At 57.8% G+C, this 19,464-nt stretch overlaps 1 protein-coding gene across 3 annotated transcripts in view; it reads right to left on the minus strand.

The window, feature by feature from the left end:
• Positions 1-1,154: 1,154 nt before the first annotated feature.
• Positions 1,155-19,464, minus strand: part of UNC5B (unc-5 netrin receptor B) — an 87,259-nt gene continuing 68,949 nt past the window's right edge. For 2 of the 3 annotated variants that reach the window (XM_057734491.1, XM_057734492.1), the window contains 15 exons: positions 18,375-18,518; positions 17,824-17,927; positions 16,305-16,485; positions 15,428-15,595; positions 14,595-14,759; positions 14,358-14,390; positions 12,289-12,483; positions 11,555-11,944; positions 10,845-10,932; positions 9,817-9,985; positions 9,423-9,656; positions 7,272-7,421; positions 6,537-6,701; positions 5,593-5,774; positions 1,155-4,760 (listed from right to left, as the gene is read on the minus strand). In XM_057734491.1, coding sequence (XP_057590474.1) covers positions 4,595-4,760; positions 5,593-5,774; positions 6,537-6,701; positions 7,272-7,421; positions 9,423-9,656; positions 9,817-9,985; positions 10,845-10,932; positions 11,555-11,944; positions 12,289-12,483; positions 14,358-14,390; positions 14,595-14,759; positions 15,428-15,595; positions 16,305-16,485; positions 17,824-17,927; positions 18,375-18,518 — 2,534 coding nt within the window. In that variant the 3' untranslated portion in view covers positions 1,155-4,594. The remainder of the gene's footprint in view (positions 4,761-5,592; positions 5,775-6,536; positions 6,702-7,271; positions 7,422-9,422; positions 9,657-9,816; positions 9,986-10,844; positions 10,933-11,554; positions 11,945-12,288; positions 12,484-14,357; positions 14,391-14,594; positions 14,760-15,427; positions 15,596-16,304; positions 16,486-17,823; positions 17,928-18,374; positions 18,519-19,464) is intronic. The other variant, XR_009053682.1, reaches the window with a different exon arrangement.

The raw sequence follows: 19,464 nt of genomic DNA on the forward strand, positions 1-19,464 counted from the left end.
TTCATGCAGGCCTTCTCAGAGCCTTTAATGTGGTGTGACTCTCTACTACAAAGCCAAAGGGTGGTCTCACCTCAAATTTTCGGGATTACAGAATTCACCTGCAGAGCAGACAATGCATGCTGGAAAATGCTGGGACCAGACTCAACTCACACAGGGAGACCTGAGGTCTACGGCACAGAGGAGACCAGGGCTGCTTTCGCATGACACCTTTATGCAAATTGGAGAAAAACATCCCCTCAAGACATTTCCACCTACAGGAAAATTAACACCAATGTGTTGATGTTATTAGAACAAGACCCTTTACTGACATCTGCTGGAAATATCTCATAGTAAATACACAGATCTACAATCTGTGTGGGAATGGCACCACCCTCCCCCTTAGATATGGCATTCTTGTCCAGTGTGTAACCTGCCCAACCATACATGGCAGCCTTGGGACCAAAGTTACACAATCCCAGCCTGCCCATCATTCCCTTTCTGCCTGCATGATTTTTCTTATGTCTCAGGTGAGTGCTCTCAACTGACCTCACCCTCAACCCCAGCTGGGAAACACCCTTCTGAACTCACAGGTAGACAGGGACGCTGAGGGCTTCACTTCTCTTATTCCTCCCACCCATCACCTAACCCATGACAGGCTCAAATGACTGACCCCTGAACACATCCCATGAATGCTTACGCACTTAGAGCGCTGGCTGGGGAGCAGGGACTGGGGTCTAGAGTCAGCATGGGCCCTAACTTGCTGTGTGATCACGCGGAAGTTCTTATTCATCTCTGGGCCAGTTTTCCCTTCTGTAAAATTAGGCAGTTGAACTTGATCATTTCCAGGAGTTCAGAGAGCTCTGGCAATGACCTCTTGGCCCCTAACCCGTGGAATTTTAAGAAAAGCAGGAAGGTCATTCCTAATTGCTGACAGAAAGACATTCAAGAAGACAACAGATGGGACTTCCCTTGTGGTCCAGTGGTTAAGACTTTGCCTACCAATGCAGGTGGTGTGGGTTCGATACCTGGTCAGGGAGCTAAGATCCCCCATGCCTTGTGGCCAAAAAACCGAAACATAAAACAGAAGCAATATTGTAATAAATTCAATGAAGACTTTAAAAATGGTCCACATCAAAAAAAAATCTAAAAAAAAAAAAAAAAGACAGCAGGACATAACCTGAATTTTTTATTAGACTAGGAAATATAATTTATTTCATAAAAATTAATTTTGTTACAATAGCAATGCTAAATGTTATTTACAGGCTGTAGTTTACAGAATAAACAGAGGTGGGATTGGGGCCATCCCTGCAGCCCTGCAGTCCCGGGCATATAACCATGTCCACAGCCCAGGCGGATGGTCCAGCTCTTGGCCTGCAGGAGAGCTGCTCCCTGCACCCAGGCTCCTGGTCACCTCTCCTCAGAGGGGCTGCTAAGGGACCTGGCTCAGCTGCCTGGTTGCTGTGGGAAGGCCACCAGAGGGGCCTGGATCATCCAGGAGAGAGGGGAGTCCCTCTGGAGCCCGGGGCACTGCACTGCAAGAGAAAGCAGAGGGAGAGGCACGTAGAAGATACACTGACTGACCCTGTGGACTCAGAGAGGGCAAAACCAGGCATGCCAACCTCCAGATGGCCCAGCATGGACGCGAGGAGGGCACACATGTGCACACAGGTGGGGACACGTTCCTGGAGAGGCACGCTGATGTGCCCACAGATAAAAGTACACACACACATGCACGCATGGGCAAGCACACCCCAGAGATGAGAGAGACGGCAACACCACGTGAGGGCCCTGCATTTCTGCAGCGGCACTTAATCTGCGGCTCTCAAGGGACTCAGGCTGCATGGGGCTGCCTCTCAGGCCTGAAGAAGCAGAGAAACCTCCATCCCACCCCGAGGCGGGCAGCCTGCAGACGCAGTCACAGCAGCCACGGCAGATTGATGGAGCCCACAAACCCTTTCCAGGCTTTTCTTATAAAGCTGGGCAGTATGAACCCTCCCAGGAGGCTTAAGCCAATTGGTTGTGTGCTCCAGGCCCTGGTATACAATTTCTGGAAATCAGATTAGAAATGGCACCTGGGTGGCTGGCTGGCCTCATCCGCCAAGAGCTCCCGTCCTGGGTGCTGAGGAAGCAGGCTTCTGAAGGTGGGGCAGGGAGGAGGGGCACAGCAGACCTCAGTCAACTACTACCCACTAGGGTTCCCGTCAGAAGCCTAGAATGGTGTGTCAGAGCCCAGAAGTCATCAGCAGCTGTGGGGCCTTCTTGGTATAAAAAGGAAAAAAAAGAGGCCCCGAGAGGACAGTCATATACCCGAAGTCACACAGAGATTTAATGGCAAGCTGGAGCCTGAACGCTGGTCTTTGGACTCCAGACTGCCCTCAAGCTGCCGCACAGGCCCACACCTCAGACGAGGCGCCAGCGGGGAGGCTGAGCCCACAGTGGACGGGCATTTTTGGCAGGAAAGGCTCGCTGCCTTTGTCTGAAGCAACGTCCACACAGGCCCTGGGGTGATGAAGAGCCATGGTCTCAGCCTCAGGGGCCAAAGCCCGACGCAGGCCTGACCCCTCCGGCAGCCCTGATAAAAAGGAACCCCTCAGACCCAGCAGGCCCCTGACCAGCCACAGCCAACCCATTCCCCAGGGGGTGCTGCTGGGCGCCAAGAGCCCCACTATCCCCTTTAGCCCCAGAGTGCATGGCAGGGGAGCCGGGCTGGGGACACCGGCTGGTCCTGCAGCCCTCAAACCTGCGTTCCCCCCAGGAGACCAGACTTTCAAAGGCCAGGAAGTGCTTGGGCTGGTCCCAGCAGCGGCTCATGGACCTGCTGGGCCAAGCCCTGGGGTCAGGGCCCAGAGCTGGCACTTGCTTTGGCCTGGGTGCCAAGGAGGAGAGGCCTTTGATATGGTGTGTGCGCCAGCTCAAGATTTCGGCTGATGACCCAAAAGGGACGCTGATGACCCCCTTGGAACATCCTGGAACAGGCTGGTGCGGTGGTTCCAGACCCTCCACCCTGGCAACCCGGCCTGTCAAAGCTTCCTTCAAACTCTCCCAGACTGCAGACGGTTGCAGGGAGGAGCCTGTGGAGACCAGAGCTGGGAAAATAGCCCTCCACCCTTCCTCCTCCACTCCAGTCTGGCATGTAAAGCACAGCCAGGCCACCCACCTCCCAGCCTCCCATGCTGCCCGCAGGGCTGTCTGCTAATACGTCCCTCAAAGTCACACCGACCCCAGAAGCTCAGGCTTCTGCAGCTAGAAAGGCCATCTCATCCACTCCTTCGGTACAGAAGGAGAAACTGAAGCTGGGAAAGGACAGATCCTGGATTCCTGGGCATTAAGAGAATGCCCACCTGCTCTGGCCCATCTGGTCTAGAGGCTGCTGGGTGGGGGCGTGCCGGCTGGCCTCACACTGGGGTGGGGGAGAGAGGTGTCCGTGGGGGATTCTCATCCCTGACTTCTTTCTCTGCTAGGGTCCCGCTTCTGGGCCACGCCCCGTCTCCAGGGGGCATCAGACCACAGGACTGGAAATTCTCCCTGCCTCACAGCTGGGCCTGCCTGCCTACATTTTCCATCCCAGGGCCTCTTAATCTGGATTCCTAGGAGCCCAGAGGAGCCTTGGGGCCCCTGCCTGGGTCTGTGAGAGGGAGGCAGGACCCCACCCCACGCCAGACCTCAGGGCTCCTTGGCTTCACCGAGTCAGCAACTGCTTAAGATTTTAGAAGGAAACATGCGACCACAGCTCACACCTCATCTGACCTTGTAGAACTGCTGAAGGTGAGGCCTTGTTAGAATTTAGTCTAAGATGGAATCATTAACAGCAAAGTGTTCCCTATTCAGTCTCTCTCTCCCTGATACACACACACACACACACACACACAGGCTCCTGGCCAGAACCACAAGCATGCCCACACTCACCCACAGTAAGAAAAGCATTTTCTATTTTTTTGTGTTGTGTTTTCATTTTCTTTTTTTTTTTCTTAAAAAGGACTTATCCAAATATCTGGATAATAAATCATTTGCGTTTCCTAAGAAACTGGGTTTTCTTTTCCCTTGTGGTTTTGGTATTTTTCTTCTTTTTTTTTGAGCCTTACTAGCTGAAGCTGTCTTTCTTTCCTTCTTTCTTCCCTCTTCCTTTTTGCTTGTGGACAGGAGAAAGCAGTTTGTCTGAATTGTACTTGACTCTTCAAAGAGGAAAACGTTGTGAGAGGGGAAGGGGCTTCGGGAGGAGGGAGGGATTTGTAACCGAGGAAGCAGATGAAAAACACAGCTAAAACAGACAGGGCTGGGCGGAGGCCACCGCCTTGCCCCACAGCTGCCTCCAGAGGCCCCAGCCCCGTCCCGTCCCCGCGTTCACGTGCAGAGGTCTGAGGTCAGGAGACAGCACGGGGGTGGAGAAGGACCGCTAAGTCCTCCCAACAACAAAGTCCATGGATTTCCTAAGGCTGGTCGTGGTCTGGGGGTGGGGCAAGGGGAGGGGGTGGAGGAGGAGGAGGAGGAGGAAGAGGGGCGATTCTGGCTATGAGCTTGGTGGCCGAGGAGACCCAACTGCCCCACAGGAGGCTGCCCTGGGCCTGCCTGTGCCCATCTCTTGCTGGTCCCTGCCAGCCCGCAGGTCTAGGGCAGCTCAGCAGTCCCCGTCGGTGGCCATGGCCACCAGCATCTCGCTCTTGCCCATCTCCTCCAAGGCACTCGCCAGGCTGTTGAGGTCCCCATCGTCCTGCTGCAGAGCTTCCCAGAGGTCCAGGATCACACCCGTGGGGCTTGCTTTGGTGGCAAAGTAGTTCAGGTACCTGATGGAGGAAAGGAGAAGGACACTGGGCTCCCAAAATGCTCAGCCCCTCCCAGGAGCCTGGGGTGGAGCAGGCACTGGGAGTACGTCCCGGGAGCACTGGGACTGTGGGCTCTGCGTTCCCACAATCCTGGGTCTGAATCTCAGCCCCTCTGCTTGCAGGCTGTGTGGCTCTGGGCAAGGCACTGCTCCTCTCTGAGCCCCAGTCTCATCTCTAAAATGGAAACTCTCCCACTCAGCATCAGCCATCATCATCGGTATTATTATAATTGAAAGACACTGACCCTAGGAGAGACTGTCCAAACCTAGCACTCCATTCTCTGTCCCACATTCGTTCCCTGCCTGTTATCACCCATCCCGTGCACTCCTCTGAAAGTAGGAACACAGCCTTAGACGTCTTATACCCGGCATCTGCTCAGTGCAGCTTTATTAAATGGTTTCTCAGTAAATGTACCGTCACAATGATGGCAACTGTTGCCACTGTATTTATCCAGCATTTTAAGTTCTCCAGAAGAGTTCTGACACCAGGATGTATTCTGTCACCCGGCAAGCATTTCCAGAACACGTGCCCTGTCCTGGGCACTGGGCTGCTAACGGTGATCACACCTGGCTGGTACCCTACTTTACTAGATTCTCCCAGGCCAGCGCTCTGAGCCCGGTGCTCCTCAAGGAACTGGTTTCTCTGACTTAGCCCCTCGAAGCCTGAGCTCCTGGGCCACCGCAGATGGCGGATCCACTCCTAGACCCTCAGGCTGCCTGCCCCGCCGGCCCCATGGAGACAAAGAGAGGGGGGCGGCTGTGGTTCAGGCCGGGCAGGCCGTCCTGACACTGACCGGTCCATGGACAGCTTCTGCGCCAACAGCCTCCAGTCGTTGCCGCGTGCGTTGGGGGCGTCCAGGCTGTTGCATATCTTCTGGCGGATGGACAGGGGGATCTTGAAGGCGTAGGGTCCCAGCTGAGTGGTGACCGTGCTGCTGGGGGCGGAGCAGAGGGCGTCCAGGGAGCCAGCAGGTGTCTGGAAGGGCAGGGGGTAAGGGTGAGAGGGGCACAGGCACCACTAGGCATCTGTCCCTCCAGCCTTCCTACCTGAAGACTGTGAGCTCATGGAGGCTCCAGCCGCTCCCGCCCTCAAGGGCGGCTCCAGCTGCTCAGTCAAAGGCCTCCTCCCCTGGAAGGCCAGCTCTCCAGGGCCAGGGCTGCACCCCCTGCTCCCCACCCTCGCGGTGCACATGCTAACGCACTAATGCTGATGCTGTTTTATGACTACGAAGCCACAGTCTAATCCACGTTTACACAAACAAAAATGAAGTTCAGAAAGGGGAAGTGACTAATCCATGGTCACATGCCACGTTGGTGGCAGAGCTGGGGCTAGAGTATATCCAGTGCTCTTTACACTGCACTGCAAGGAGGGCCTAGCACTGTCTTCCTGGGTGGCCTAGGTTTTATAAACCTCAATCTGGATTACAGGGGTGGAGAGCCGCAGGCTTAGGCCAAGCATCGTCCTGATACAAGATCCATGATACCTGCTCTCCCTAAAACTTTCTCATCTCCCAGATGGGGATCCTCGTACCTGTCTCCCTGGTGGTTGTGAAGATTTGGTGAGATTCGGTACAGGCCAAGCCCAGGCTCAGCACTCAATAAGTCACAGCTGTCAGCAAAGAGTGACCAAGTCCCAGTTCAGACTGGGGGGGGGGGGCACAGCTCTGTGGGAGGTGGTCTTTCCCCCAGAAAGGCTGCAGCGCCCAGCCCCACGGGGCGTCCACGCTCCGGCCCTCACCTCGGCCAACGTGGTGTGCAGCTGTAATATCTGGCCCTCCCCCTCCACCTGCCGCACGCAGATCTTGCAGGTGAGCTCTGTGGAGGCCAGGCTGTGCCTCTCCAGGGTGAAGGTGCAGTGCAGGGCCTTCTGGCTGCCACTCCAAATGTGGTAGAAGGGGATCTCCTGGTGGAATGGGGGGCAGAGTTAAGGAGGCGAGGCCAGCCTGCCCTGCCCTCGGGGAATGGAGGCAGAGGCAGGTAAGGGGACCAGCCTCAGGGAGGGCTAGGACCTCTCCATCCAGGTGGGCAGAGGAAGAAGAGCTGGGCAAGGGCCCTGCAGCTGAGAAAGGGAGTATACGGGCAAAGAGGCACGAGTCCGGGTATGTGACTGTGCGTCCATGTGTCTGGGGCTGGGAAGCCTTGTGGACTCAACGGTGTCACACAGGTGGGCGCAGGCAGAGGGACGTGACCATCAGAGATTAGTCTGGACAATCTGCCAGGCGTGAACATTCTTAGAGATGGTAAGGTCTCTTTAAAGGTGATGTGTATAGACATTTGTGTGTGGGAGTGTGTGACAGGGGTGGCAGGGGGAGGGAGACAGAGAGAGACATGGGTGGGTGTGGGGTCTAAGGCTGTAGAACTGAGAGGGGAGGCAGGGGAGGCAGGGAAGGGCGGTTGGTCTTCTCTGGGCAGCACCCTCTCAACTGACCCCTCCCCAGCTCCATCCTTCCTTCTCCTTTGGTCCAGCCCTCACCTGGTACTTGGCCAACAGCTTGCTCCTCCAGTGGGCATGGGGGATGTCATGAAGGGAGAGGCGCAGGTTATGGTAACTGTCCTTAAACAGCAGGGGTTTTGGCTCCTCCACTAGGTAGCCACCCAGGGTCCGCTCCAGCTCCAGCACCTCCTGTGGGCCAGGGAACAAATGGGAAGGGGAAGCTTCTCACATTTGGCCAATGCGTCCTTTCCTGCTGCAAATTTGGGGCTTGGGGACACAGGTGGGCAGAGGGAACCAGGCTTTAACATTGAGGGCAGGGACCCATCTAAGCCACAGGGCTGGGCATGTGGTAAGTGCTCATAGAAGACTTATTGTGCGGATACATGGATGTACGAATGGATGGATGGAAAAATGGATAGGTAATGGACAGATGGTGGGACAGGTGGATGGCTGAATGGATTTATAGATGCCTGAATAGATAGACTGATGGATGAATAGACACGTAGATGAATAAATAGATGGGTTGACAGATGGATGGATAGACAGATAAATAAGAGGCAGACAGACAAAATGATGTGCAGATGAATATACAAATGGATGGATATATAAACAGAAGAACAGATGGAAGAAAAGATAAATGGGTGGATGAGTGATGGCTGGATGGACAGATGGATTATAGACTAAATGAATATATAGACAGATGGGCATAAAGTTGTATGGATGGATGGATGGGGATTGAAAAAACAAAGAATGTCATCAAGCCAATAAGTGGCAACTTCTCTCTTGATCTCCATTCCATTCTCTAGCCATAACTGGATATTAGCCAATGCCCCACTACCAAGGGATCCAGGCTGCAAGACCATTTCCCAGGAGCTTCTAACTCATTATGGGCCTCCTGGAATTTCAGGTCAGCCTGGTCCCAGTAGGAGACACTCTCCCACAAGGCCTTTTCACCTGTGTTGCATCAGTTGGCAACTTGGAGTTTGAGACAAGTCACATGAGACAGGGAGGCAAAAGAGCTAGAAGAGCCCACATATGGGCGGGAGGAGGCCTGGAGCTCAGGAAAGGAGGAGGCTTTGTAGAGGCGGGCAGTGGAAGGATGAAGGAAAAGGGGTTGAAACAGGGCCAAGGGTCTGTGCTCTTCCACTGTTTGTCAGGATGAGACTGAGGTCCTGGGAACTGGCAGAAGGGCTGGGCATAGAATGGACAGGGTCTTAGGGGCTGGGAGGACAGGGTAGTATTAGCACCCGCCGTTACCAGGTTCTAGATGCTAAAATCCAATCCCTTCACGTTCTCTCTCTTCCTGCCCTGGCCCCTCCTCATCTGCCACGCCCCGCCCCCCTTTTGCTTAGGGGGTACTGTCTGTTCTTTTACACATACTAGGAGCTTGGCTGTCAGCCCTGACCCTTCCCCCGCCCCTGCTCCCATCAGTCACTGCTTCTGTCCATTCTACTCACTAGACAGAGTCCAGCCCCCTCTCCAGCTGTTGTCACTGCCTGTTGTTCAGGGTCCAGCTGCAGACTCCCAATTGGTCTCCCTGCCTCTTGTCTACCCATCCCCACAACATAGCTTTCAAAAGAGCACCTGTGCCAGGTGTCTGCCAGATCTCTGCCCCATCCACTGGGTAGGCTCCAAATTCCTTGGCATGACTCCAAGGCTATTGACCCCAAGGCTGTTGGGAGGCTGAGCCCTGCCCATTTCTCCCGCCCCACCTCTCACACCCCTGCAGGGTTTGGCACACAGAACAACACACCTGCCCCTGCATAAGCTGCTCTGTCTCCTGGAATGCCCTTCCCCTTCTCTGCCCGGAATCCCTACCTGTCCTTTGGAGTTTAGGTCTAAGGTCAGCTCTGCTGTGAAGCCCTCTCAGACCACCCCCTACCCCCAAGAACCAGGCTCTGCCAGCCCCTCCCAGGCGGGTGCCCCCTCGGCCCTGCATCACTGATTCCCCTGGTCTGTCTCCCACTTCCAGCCCGCAGCTTGGCGGGGGCAGAACTGCGCCCAGCTATCTCGAGGATCTGATGCCACTTCAACATCTGAGGAATGAATGAATGACTGGATGGTGGCAGAGGGTGCCTGGCAGGTACCATGATCCTGGGGAGGGGGACACTGGGAGATACCATGCAGCTGGCTGGCTGTGGGTGAGGCCGGCGGTGCAGGCCCATGTGGGTACCCATGGCCTGGCCTTACCTTCAGTGCTACGGGCGTGTCCTCCAGGCAGTAGACCCTGAGACTGTACTCCAGGGAGGTGCAGAGGGCAGGGGCGAAGATGGCCAGCTGGAGCCGCTTGACTGCTGAGCGGGAGTAGGACTCACCCGTGAACACGTAGGTGCCCAGCTGGTCCAACAGGATGTGGCAGGACCTGGCCTCCAGCTGGCAGTAGCAGGGGGTGTTCAGGGTCTCTTCGTCCAAGGTGACCACCTCCTGCAGGGTGACAGTGGGGGTGAGGAGGCCGCGTCAGCCACCCCCTGGGTGGAGGGGGTCCATCCAGGTGGGACCCGGAGGAAAGGGGCCTTCTCTCCGCTCCGAGGCCCCCTGGGGCAGGTTAGACGAGGGGACCCGGGCCCCGGCCGCGGCTCCTCACCTCCCAGTGGCCCTGATGGGCCTGGGTCTTGAGCTGGAAGATCCAGTCACCGGCACTGACTTCGGCGCAGTGGGGCACCGTGAGGATGACCGGGCGGCACAGCAGGAGGCCCGTGGGCCCACAGGTCACTGAGGGGCTCAACACTGTCCGCGTCCCTTCCGAGAGCGGGCTGGGGCAGGGCGGAGGGCGGGAGGGAGGCAGTGAGGTTGCGGTGCCGGGCTCCCTGTCCCACCCCGGCTCCTGGGATGGGAGAAGGTACATCTGCCCCCCCGGGGCTCCAAGAGACCATGGGTTAAGAAAAAATAGCACAGGCCTTGAGATCGTTCCTAGATTTTTGTTATCACGCTGCAACATTCTCATGGCCAAATCTTTGCTCCCATTTTCAAAGGTTCTGCGCTCTGGGGACGTTGTGGGTAAGTGCTACTAAAATGTCCTCCAGAAAGCCGGTACCCACCCACATTCCCACCAACGTGCATGGGGAGGGCTGTGTTCCCACGCTCTCACCCGTATGAAGCTATTATGACATCTGAAAATATCTTTGCAAGTTCATGAAGCAAAAAAACTTCCAGTATCTCATGGCTGTTTGAATGACTATTTCTTTGACTACAAATTAGGTCGAACATTTTCTCATAACCTATTGGTCACTGTGTGTGTGTGTCTGTGTGTATAAGAAAGAGAGTGTGTGTGTGAATCAGTTGTTCATATCCTCTGCCCAGTTTTGTACTGAGATGTTCAGTTTTTCTTATGGGTCTCTCAAACCTCTTTACGCAGCAGGGACAGTAGCCATTTGTCGTGTTGTAGCCAGCTGGTCAACTGGCTTTCAGTTTTATGATTTGTTGTGCTGGTTTTGCATGGTTTAAATGTGAACATAGTAAGATCTAGCAATATCTTCCTTGGAGAACTACCTCTGGCCTTAGGATTGGACTTAGAATGGGAGATGGTGACATCTCAGTCCAAGGTGGCCAAGCAGCAGGGAGACAGAGGCCAAGGAGGGGGCAGCCGGGCCGGGACTGGGGGTCTCTACTCACAGGGTGTTTTCTGCCTTGTGGATGAGGAGGTACATCTCGTAGAACTTTCCCTGGGGAATGGCTCCATTGGGCACCAGCAGGCTGACCCCTAAGAGGAGAGGGGGGTCAGCAGGGAGGGGCTGGGGGGGGCCAAGAGCTTAGAACAGGGGATGGGGGGGTTGGCTCCCTGCTTCAAGCAGGGAGAGAAAGGTGTCTTCTGTGCATGAGCAAGGGGTGGGGAGCAGGGACTGGGTGCGAGGAAAGGCCAGGTCACTGACCGCAGAGGGACTGTCCAGTAGCACAGGGGGCCACTGGCACGGCGATGGGGTGCAGAGATAAGGCAAAGACCTGGAGTCTGAAGGTGCCGTGCCAGCTCCAGCCCTAGCTCAGTGTATGACACTGGGAAGCTGTCAACTGCTGACTTGGCAACCTGAGCTGGGCATCCCTGCCTTTTCAACAGCACTATGTGGGTTTGTTGACTATATAGGGGTATTCTTTCCAACTTACCAGATAGTGAAACTGAGGTTTAGAGAGTTCCCCCGCCCTAGTAAAGCAGAGGCAGGCCTGGACCCCAGATCTTCTATTTTATAATCACTTCTTCTCCTTGGGCCTCGCTTTCCCTGCCTGCGAAATGGGACCAGGGAAGCCCTGTCTTCTGCTGGGTGAGTGTTGGGCCTGTCTAGAGGGGACAGGTGAGGCCAGGCTGATGGGCAAGCAGAGCAGGGACCCACCTGTGCCGGGGATGCTGAGCCTCCCGCCCAGGCAGCCAAAGGTGCCGCTGACACTGCTCCCCGGGTCACGGGGCAGGCCCAGTTGCTGCTGGGAGCTGAGGCTGGCACTGTGCAGGTGCAGCAAGTGGGCGTCCCGGGCAAAATCACCAGGGTATGTGCCGGGCGGCAGGACTCCCAACAGGTCGGACCCGTCTGCTGGGCCTGGCCCTGAACCGGTGGTGCTGGAGTTGTAGACCTTGATCTTGAGGCTGGGCAGGGGGTCCAGCAGGGGTGAGTTGGTCATGGGGATCTTGTCAGCTGAGTCCTGCAGAGTGTACATGGGCCCACGGTAGCTGCCGGCACTGGCAGTGAGGTCCGGAGGCACAGACGGGTGCAGGAGCTGCGGGTTGTCTGAAGGGCCAGGGGTGCGCTCAGACCCAGCCGTGCCTCACGGGCCCCGTCCACCCTCTGCTCCTGCCAGAGGCCCTTGTTTTACAAAATCCCACCCACATATCCAGCTCTGAGAGGTTCCATTGCCACCTGCAGCAGGAAGCTTAGGGACGTACCACCTGGGTTACTTCTCTTCTTTCCTGCATCTCTCTAACCCATACTCATCCAGTCATCTTTAGAGAAAACTCTAGAAAAAACTCTGGAAGAGTCAGGAGCCTCTGCTCTGGTCTGGCTGGTCTGGCTGGCTGCCACGTCCCCTGGGACCCTGCCCATACCTGCCACCCCAGGTGTTCCCAGGTCCTTACTGGGCCTTGCGGTCTTGAAGTTGACTGGGTGGAAGCCGCCAGTGAGGGCAGCGGATGAGTCGGTGATGTCGGTGTCGAAGTCCCGGCAGTTGCGGCGGTACACCACCACGCCCACCACCATGAGGACGGCCACCACCACGAAGATGGACACCACAAGGCCTGCATACAGTGCCACATCCCCCGAGGACTCCAGGACTGTGGGGACAGGAGGGCCGAGTGAGGGGCAGGGGGCAGAGACCCAGGCCTCGGGGGAGCCAGAGATTCCCTTAGTTCCCGGGGAGAGGCAGGGCCTGGGGCAGACTGGCGCTGTGCTAGGTTCTACTCAGAGTCCTGCCAGACAGGCTGGTGACCTTGAGCCTCTCTGAGCAAGTAAGTAAAATGGTCTAAACGCCCCTGCCCCCCTGCCCTGCTTTCCTCCAGTATGGCAAGGAGAGGCAAAGAGGTTCCTGGAGTTAACATTCCCAAGAGTTAACTCACTGCTCTCTCCCCAGGAGGTGACAGAGCCTGTGGCTCAGAGTCATGGGGCCACTGAGTGTCCTCCACGAGCTGGGATTTAAACCTATGGCCCTCACTAGCAGCCTGCAGTAATCTCCATAGGACCCAAGGCCCAGGGTCCCAGATATCTCTGCAAATAGCCGCTCTGAGCTCACCTTCCATTCTGTGCTGAGGGCAGGAGGTGGGGGGGGAGGGGGGGCAGCAGGAGGGGAATGAGATGCATGGCAATGGGATGGAGAGGAAGGGAAGGAAGGGGCTCAGGGAGGCAACCCACGGCCACACTCCCTGCCCCCAGACAGGCTGCTGGGCTGGAGGACCCCCAACTCTGGGTGGGGAGCAGGGCGGGCTGCTGCTCAGCTGGGAGTAAGTCCACCCGGCCAGGCAGGGAGAGGCGGGGTCAAGAGGCAGGGGCTAGAGTGGGGCCGTCGGACAGACCTTCCTACGATGACGGCATGTCCCGTGTCTGTGCCACCCCCCGTGACAGCCACTAGCCACGCGTGGTTATTAAACAACTAAAATGCGGCTGGCTTGACAGAGGAAATGAGTTTTTCAATATATTTATTTGCAGCTAAGATAAATGTCATTTTCACACGCGGCTAGTGGCTACTAGCCTGGACAGCACAGCAGAGCCAAGACGGCTGCCCTGACCCCCTGCCTCCTTTGGGAGCTCCGGGAAGCCCCTGTCCACTCCCCTGCCCTCCCCGAGGGTCCTAGGAGAGAGAGGCCCGCTGTTCTGCCCGGCGGGGGCCTGAGCCTCCGCAAGGTAGGGCAGGGCTCTCAGCCCTGACGTCTGCCTGCTTCCACCACCTTCTGGACCCCCATCTCTCCTCATTTTGGGGCTCTCCAGGAGCGCTGCCAGAGAAGGTCCCCAGGGCCGGGCTCCCACCTCTCTGGGGGCTCTGCCTCGTGACACGGTTGCTAATCACGGGTGGGGGGGGGCACCTGCCTGGCGATTTACGATACGTCATCAGTCACCACCCGCAGCCCCCTGTGAACTGCCCTGGGGGCCTCACTGCTGATTTTATAATTCTGGAATTAGGTGGAAATTGTGGTTTAATTACCCCAGGCCGCAGCACAGCCCCCAGGGGCTGCAGGACCAACCCCCGGGGCCGACGCAGGGCAGCGGGCGTCCCAGGGACCTGGGAGGCTTCCGTCGGCTGCTGGGGGCACCGTGAGAGGCACCGGGAAGGGCAGGGGTGGGCCTGCCTGCGGGCCCCTCCCCCAGAGCGGCTGGGGCTCGAAGCACCAGCCCCGGCCAAACATTTAGGCTCCAGTCCTGGCTGGATCCTTGGGAAAGCCCCTTCTCTCTGAGACTCAGTTTCTCCTCCTATAACGGGAAGGCCAGGATGGAGTCCCAGGGTCCTTCCGTCAGCGGCGGGTCTGCCTGTCTGACCACGATGGGGACCAGGCCGTGTGCAGCGTTGGGCGCCGCGAACCCCACAGAGGGCTGGGGGGGGGGGCCTTCAGCTCTCCCGGCCCCGGCCCTGCCCCGCGCCCCGCCCCCTAGAAACACCGGCCAAGGAGAACCAAGGATCCCCCCAGAGGCAAGAGGACAGCCGTGAAATGGGACTTACGGTGGCTTTTGGGGTCACTTAGAGTTTTCTTATCTGTCGAGGGAAATAAAGGGAAAGACAATGACACAGGTGGCAGGGAAAGGGTGGCAGAGAAGGCGATGGGGAGAGGCGCAGGTGAGATGCTGGTGTGGCAGGGGCCCCAAGGGGCCGCGCCACGGCAGGCCAGGTTCGGGGAGCTGGGGGTCCCGTATCTGGCTCCAGAGCCCCCACCCTGGGCCCTTCCTTCCGAGGACTCACGCTGCACGCACAGCCCGTCGGTGCAGTTCTTGGAGTCGAGCAGGGTCCCGCTGCAGTCCCGGCCTCCGTGCTGGGGAGGGGGTGCCACGCACTCGCGGCTGCGCCAGTGCGCACACTCGGTGCTGCAGGCCGACCACTTGCTCCACTCCGTCCACGCGCCGTCGACTGTGGGGGCACAGCACGCGGGGTATGGGGACACGTGCAGGCACAGAACACACACGGTTATGTGTGTACAGCATAGCAGTGCACGCACACACACACAGACGCACACAGCGTGGCAGGGAATGAGGAACTTGAGACACACGCAGGCCACCCAGAGAAAGCCACGCCGCCTGTCGGCGCAGGGTCAGGAGCACCAGGTGGGTGAAGACACCACGTGCTCACACAAACGTCCCCAAAGAAAGGACACAGACCACCTGGTGGGGACACGGCGTAAGACAGAAGGCAAAGAGGGCTGCTGCAAGACAGGGGTCAGCGGCCAGTGTGTCTAGCAGCCAAGGGCAGGCGTGCAGGCTGCCTGACCCCAGGCGCCTCTGGGGCCCCAGGCCGGGGGCTGATGCTGAGAACCCTCAGCCTGGAGGGCAGAGAGCCCACCCCTCAGACCGCAGCGCAGAGCCTCTGCCTTCATCCCTGCCTCAGCCCAGGGCAGAAGAAGAGGTCAAGACCGGTCACCCAGTCCAGCCTGGTCCGCCAGCCGTGGGTCCCAGGACAGGCACCTTCTGCCCCTACCGCTCCCGAACGGGGAGTGCTGAGTCTGGCAGACACCACAGCCCAGAGGCGGGCCTGGGGCTGGCGCGGGGCTGGGCGTGGTGCCACCTGGCCAGTGGCCTTACCTGGGCACACGGTGGTGCAGGCAGTCTTCTGGAAGCCCTGGCCCTCGCAGAAGGCGCCTCCATTGAGGGGGGCAGGGTTGGTGCAGGTCCGTGTGCGCTTCTGCCAGCCACGGCCACAGCGGTTGGAGCAGGGTGACCACTCTGCCCAGCTGGACCAGCCGCCATTCACTGCAGGCACAGCAGGTGGCACCCGGTTAGCCTGGCTCTTCGCCCTGTGGACCCCTGAAGCCCCATCCTCCAGCCTCTGCTGAGGCCAGGCCTTTTCCAGTGGGCCCCTCCTGCCTACAAGGCTGGGCGCCCAGATACCAGTGGGAAGACCTGGGCTGCATCTGTCAGCACCAGAGGTGACCTGGAAGCTCACTGTCTATTCCCCGCCCCATTGTGCAATGGAAAACGAAGGTCTAGAGAGGGCTGACACTTACTCAAGGTCTCCCCGTGAGTAATGGGGGGCCTGGAACTGGAACCCAGTACAGAGCTCTTTCTACAACACTCTTCTCAGCCATGGCTCTGTCCCTCCAGCCCAAGGGAACAGCAAGGAACAGCTGACAGGCCTGAGCAGCGGTACCTAACTCTGCAAGGACAACTGGCTTGGTGATTGGGATACCGACTGGGCCCTGCCTCAGCCCTGACTCCCAGAGAACTGGGTCTTCTCCTTCGGGGATAAGCAAAGGGCCTGAGAAGGGGCAAATGCTCCTGGCTGGGGACCCAGGAGTGCCTGACTTCACCACTACCTTTGCTGTGTGGCCTTGTGAAGGTACCTCCCCTCTCTGAGCCTCCTCCTCCTCCCCACCTGTTCACCAGGGTCCTGCTGGCCCCTGGGCCGAAATAGCCCCAGGCTCTCCCCCTCCCTCAGCCGTCCCCCCCATCTAGGCCGCACCATAGACGATAATGGTGGCGGTGGTGCTGCGGCGCTTGGCCACGATGTTCTTGGCCACACAGGTGTAGTTGGCCGTATCTGACAGGCGGGCCTGACGGATGATGAGGTTGTGGTCAATGGTGAGCAGGAAGTTAGTGTCCTGGGTGGGGTCGATGACGTCCTCGTTCTTGAGCCATTCCACCTGCAGGGGTGGGGTTGGGAGTGTGAGGGCCCAGTGCCCGATCCCCTGCACCCCCGGCAGTGGGCCCTCTCTGGAGGGGAAGGGAGGCCTGAACATAAACAAGACAGCAGTTCTAGCCGTGTCCACCCATGGTGGTGACACAGGGGGCAGGGCCTTCACAGGCCAGGCTCTGTGCTCGACACTACAGAACACAGTGGTTAAGATGACTACCCACCAGCTGGGCGGCCTTGGGAAGGGATTTCCACTTGGCCTCAATTTCAACAACTCTAAGATGATATTTAATAGCACTACCCATAGAGCTACTGTGAGGATGAAATGAATCAGTATATGGAAAGTGGGGAGGACATGCCTGGCTCACGGTAAGTACTAAATAAGTACATGTCTCCATCATCAACTTTGCAAACTGACTCCCTTAGCCAGGGTGAGAGGCCTGGCAGGTGATTAAAAACACAGTCCCTGGTCCGGCAGACCTGGGTGCGCAGCTCTGCCACTCACTAGCTGGGTTACCCTGGGTGACCGCTTCACCCACCCCAGTGCTGTGTTCCTGGCCAGAGATGGAATGGCAACATCCACCCTGCAGGGTTGCTATGAGGACCAGAATGCCGAGTGCCAGGCACATGTGGGAGCCACGATGGTGGCCATTACAGAGGGTGTCTGTCTGAGCCCATTTCCAAATGGGGGCCTGGGCTGGGGGGAAGCTAATTGATTAGAGCGAGATTCTGAGGTCTGACCCTGAGCTGGAAGCCCAGGGTCCCATCTTCCCCAATCCCTGTTCTACTGAGGTCCCTGGCAACAAAGCTGAGATGTTCCCCCATGCCCTGCTCTGATGCCAGGACCACCAGTGCAGGGAGTGGAAGAGGCAGAAGGTCTGGAACACAAGCTGGACAGTAAGGGGACAGGTGGGCATCACCCAGGGTGCACAGGCCATGCGGTGTGGAAGAGGGGATCAGCTGATGGGCTAAGATCTGCGTAGACGCATGCAGTAGGAGACCCTTTGGTGTCCATAAAGCTGGGGCCTCGGCTTCTAGGTGGGGTGGGGAGCATGGTGTATATGGCCACTTCTCGTGCAGGAGACTGAGCCTGGGGTCGGCCCAAAGAGCCCTGGGCCTTCTGCCCCAGCTCTGCCCCATCCCATAGGGTTATGCCTGTGGAGGGCCCAGCTGGGGTCTGGCATGGGCTGAGTCCTACAGAGGTAATGGTTCCTTTCTCTGTCTATAGCCTTGATACCCCCACCTGTGAAATGGGAGGGCTCTGGGAGGCTGAGGCACCATGACTGGTGGTAAACACCGTGCCTGGCTGGCCTCTGCCCTGCCCAGTGTTCCCCACATCCCCACGCACCTCAGCCACAGGCACCCCCTCTGGTGGGCGGCATTGCAGGAGAACTTCGTGGTCCAGGGGCACTTCCTTGCCCAGAGGCTCCTGATCGAAGTTCTTGCGCAGGTCTGGGAGAAGGGAAAGGGGTCCACTGCACAGTCAGGTGGGGTCAGGGAGGAGGCCAGTCAGGCAGAGCCGGATCCTGAAGTGCCCCATTCTGGCCACTAGGTGGCAGTGCACACCAAAGAAACATTCACTGGGCCATCTGGCTTTACCTGGGGAACGTCTCCAAAATGGGGGCTTGGGAGAACAAGGTACCCTGCCTAACTCTGGGATCTTATGCACATGGTGGCCAGGGATGGTCAGGAAGTTGGCAGCTTCCTTATATACAAGGAGGTGAAAAAGGGCCATTGGAAATCCTGGGGCCAAAGGTGGCACAGGTTCTGGGTCTCTAAGCTGCCTTCTGAGCTGGCATCCCTGTGCCCTACTGTCTGTGTGTGGGATTCCGTCTCCAGGATCCACAGGAAAGGGGAAAGGGCCTGGGGGAATGGGGCGAGGGTATCAGGGTGGCATACATGCGATGCGGACATAGGCCCGGCGACTCTTGGTGGTGCCCGCAGAACTCCAGGCCACGCACTGGCACCAGTAATCCTCCAGCCCAAACAGCTCCTCCACCTGCTGCCGTGACACCTCGATCTGTACCTCTCGCACCTGCAGGCCTGGGAGGAGGAGAGAGATGCCATCGGGGGGAGGTCTGGGGACAGGAGACACAGGCATAGGGCCACGATCTCTCTCTCCTTTCCAACCGCCTGAGTCCTGCGGGCTCCTCTCACAGGTGCCTCCTATTTCCATCTTTCTCATCTCTTCTGCCTCGAGCCTGGCCCAAGCCACCACTGCAACTCACCTGGAAACTCAATGGCTAACCCAAGCCCTCTGCCCGCATCCAGTCCACTTTCTACCCTGCAGACAGCGTGTGTTCTTCGAAAAGCACAAGTGGCGTGTCATTCCTCTGCTATGTCTCCAGTCATCCCAGTGTAAAAACCGAGACCCTCCACGTGGCCTCCAGGCCCTGCATGATCTACCCACTGCAGCCTCACTGGGTGTCTTCAGGCCTCATGTTTCCCAGGAGCCTCTAGCCACAGGGCCTTTGCACATCCAGTCCCCTGCCTGGAACTCTCTTCTGTCCTCTCTGTGTCCGGTGAACTCCCTAACACAGTCAGCTTTGGACTGGGCCTCACTTCAGAGGGAAGCCCCCTGATGCTGGTCCACCCCCACTGGCACTCAGCGCTCCCACCACTGCACTGGGCACTGGTCTGTGCAGTTATCATCCCCACCGAGCCTGATTCCCTCATGGCTCTGACCACTATCTGGAACTGTCTGACTTGCTGACGTGTTCACATGTAAACTGTATCTCCTGCACGAGAACGAGGTGGGGCTTTGCCATGCTCACTGCTGTGGCCCAGAGCCTGGCATAGACAATGGGCTCAACAAATATGAGGCGAGCATGAGGTCTTTCTCTGGTCATGGCCCAGGAGCCTGTGGGGCTGGAGCTGAGGGGAGGCCCCTCTTCCTGGCAATCCCTAATTTCTCAATGGCTCCCGCCAGAGTCCGAGGGCCTCCCTGAATAACTGACTAGATCCACCAGCCCACAGAGAAGGAATCACT

This window comes from Hippopotamus amphibius, chromosome 5, assembly GCF_030028045.1.
Source record: "Hippopotamus amphibius kiboko isolate mHipAmp2 chromosome 5, mHipAmp2.hap2, whole genome shotgun sequence".
NCBI lineage: Eukaryota > Metazoa > Chordata > Mammalia > Artiodactyla > Hippopotamidae > Hippopotamus > Hippopotamus amphibius.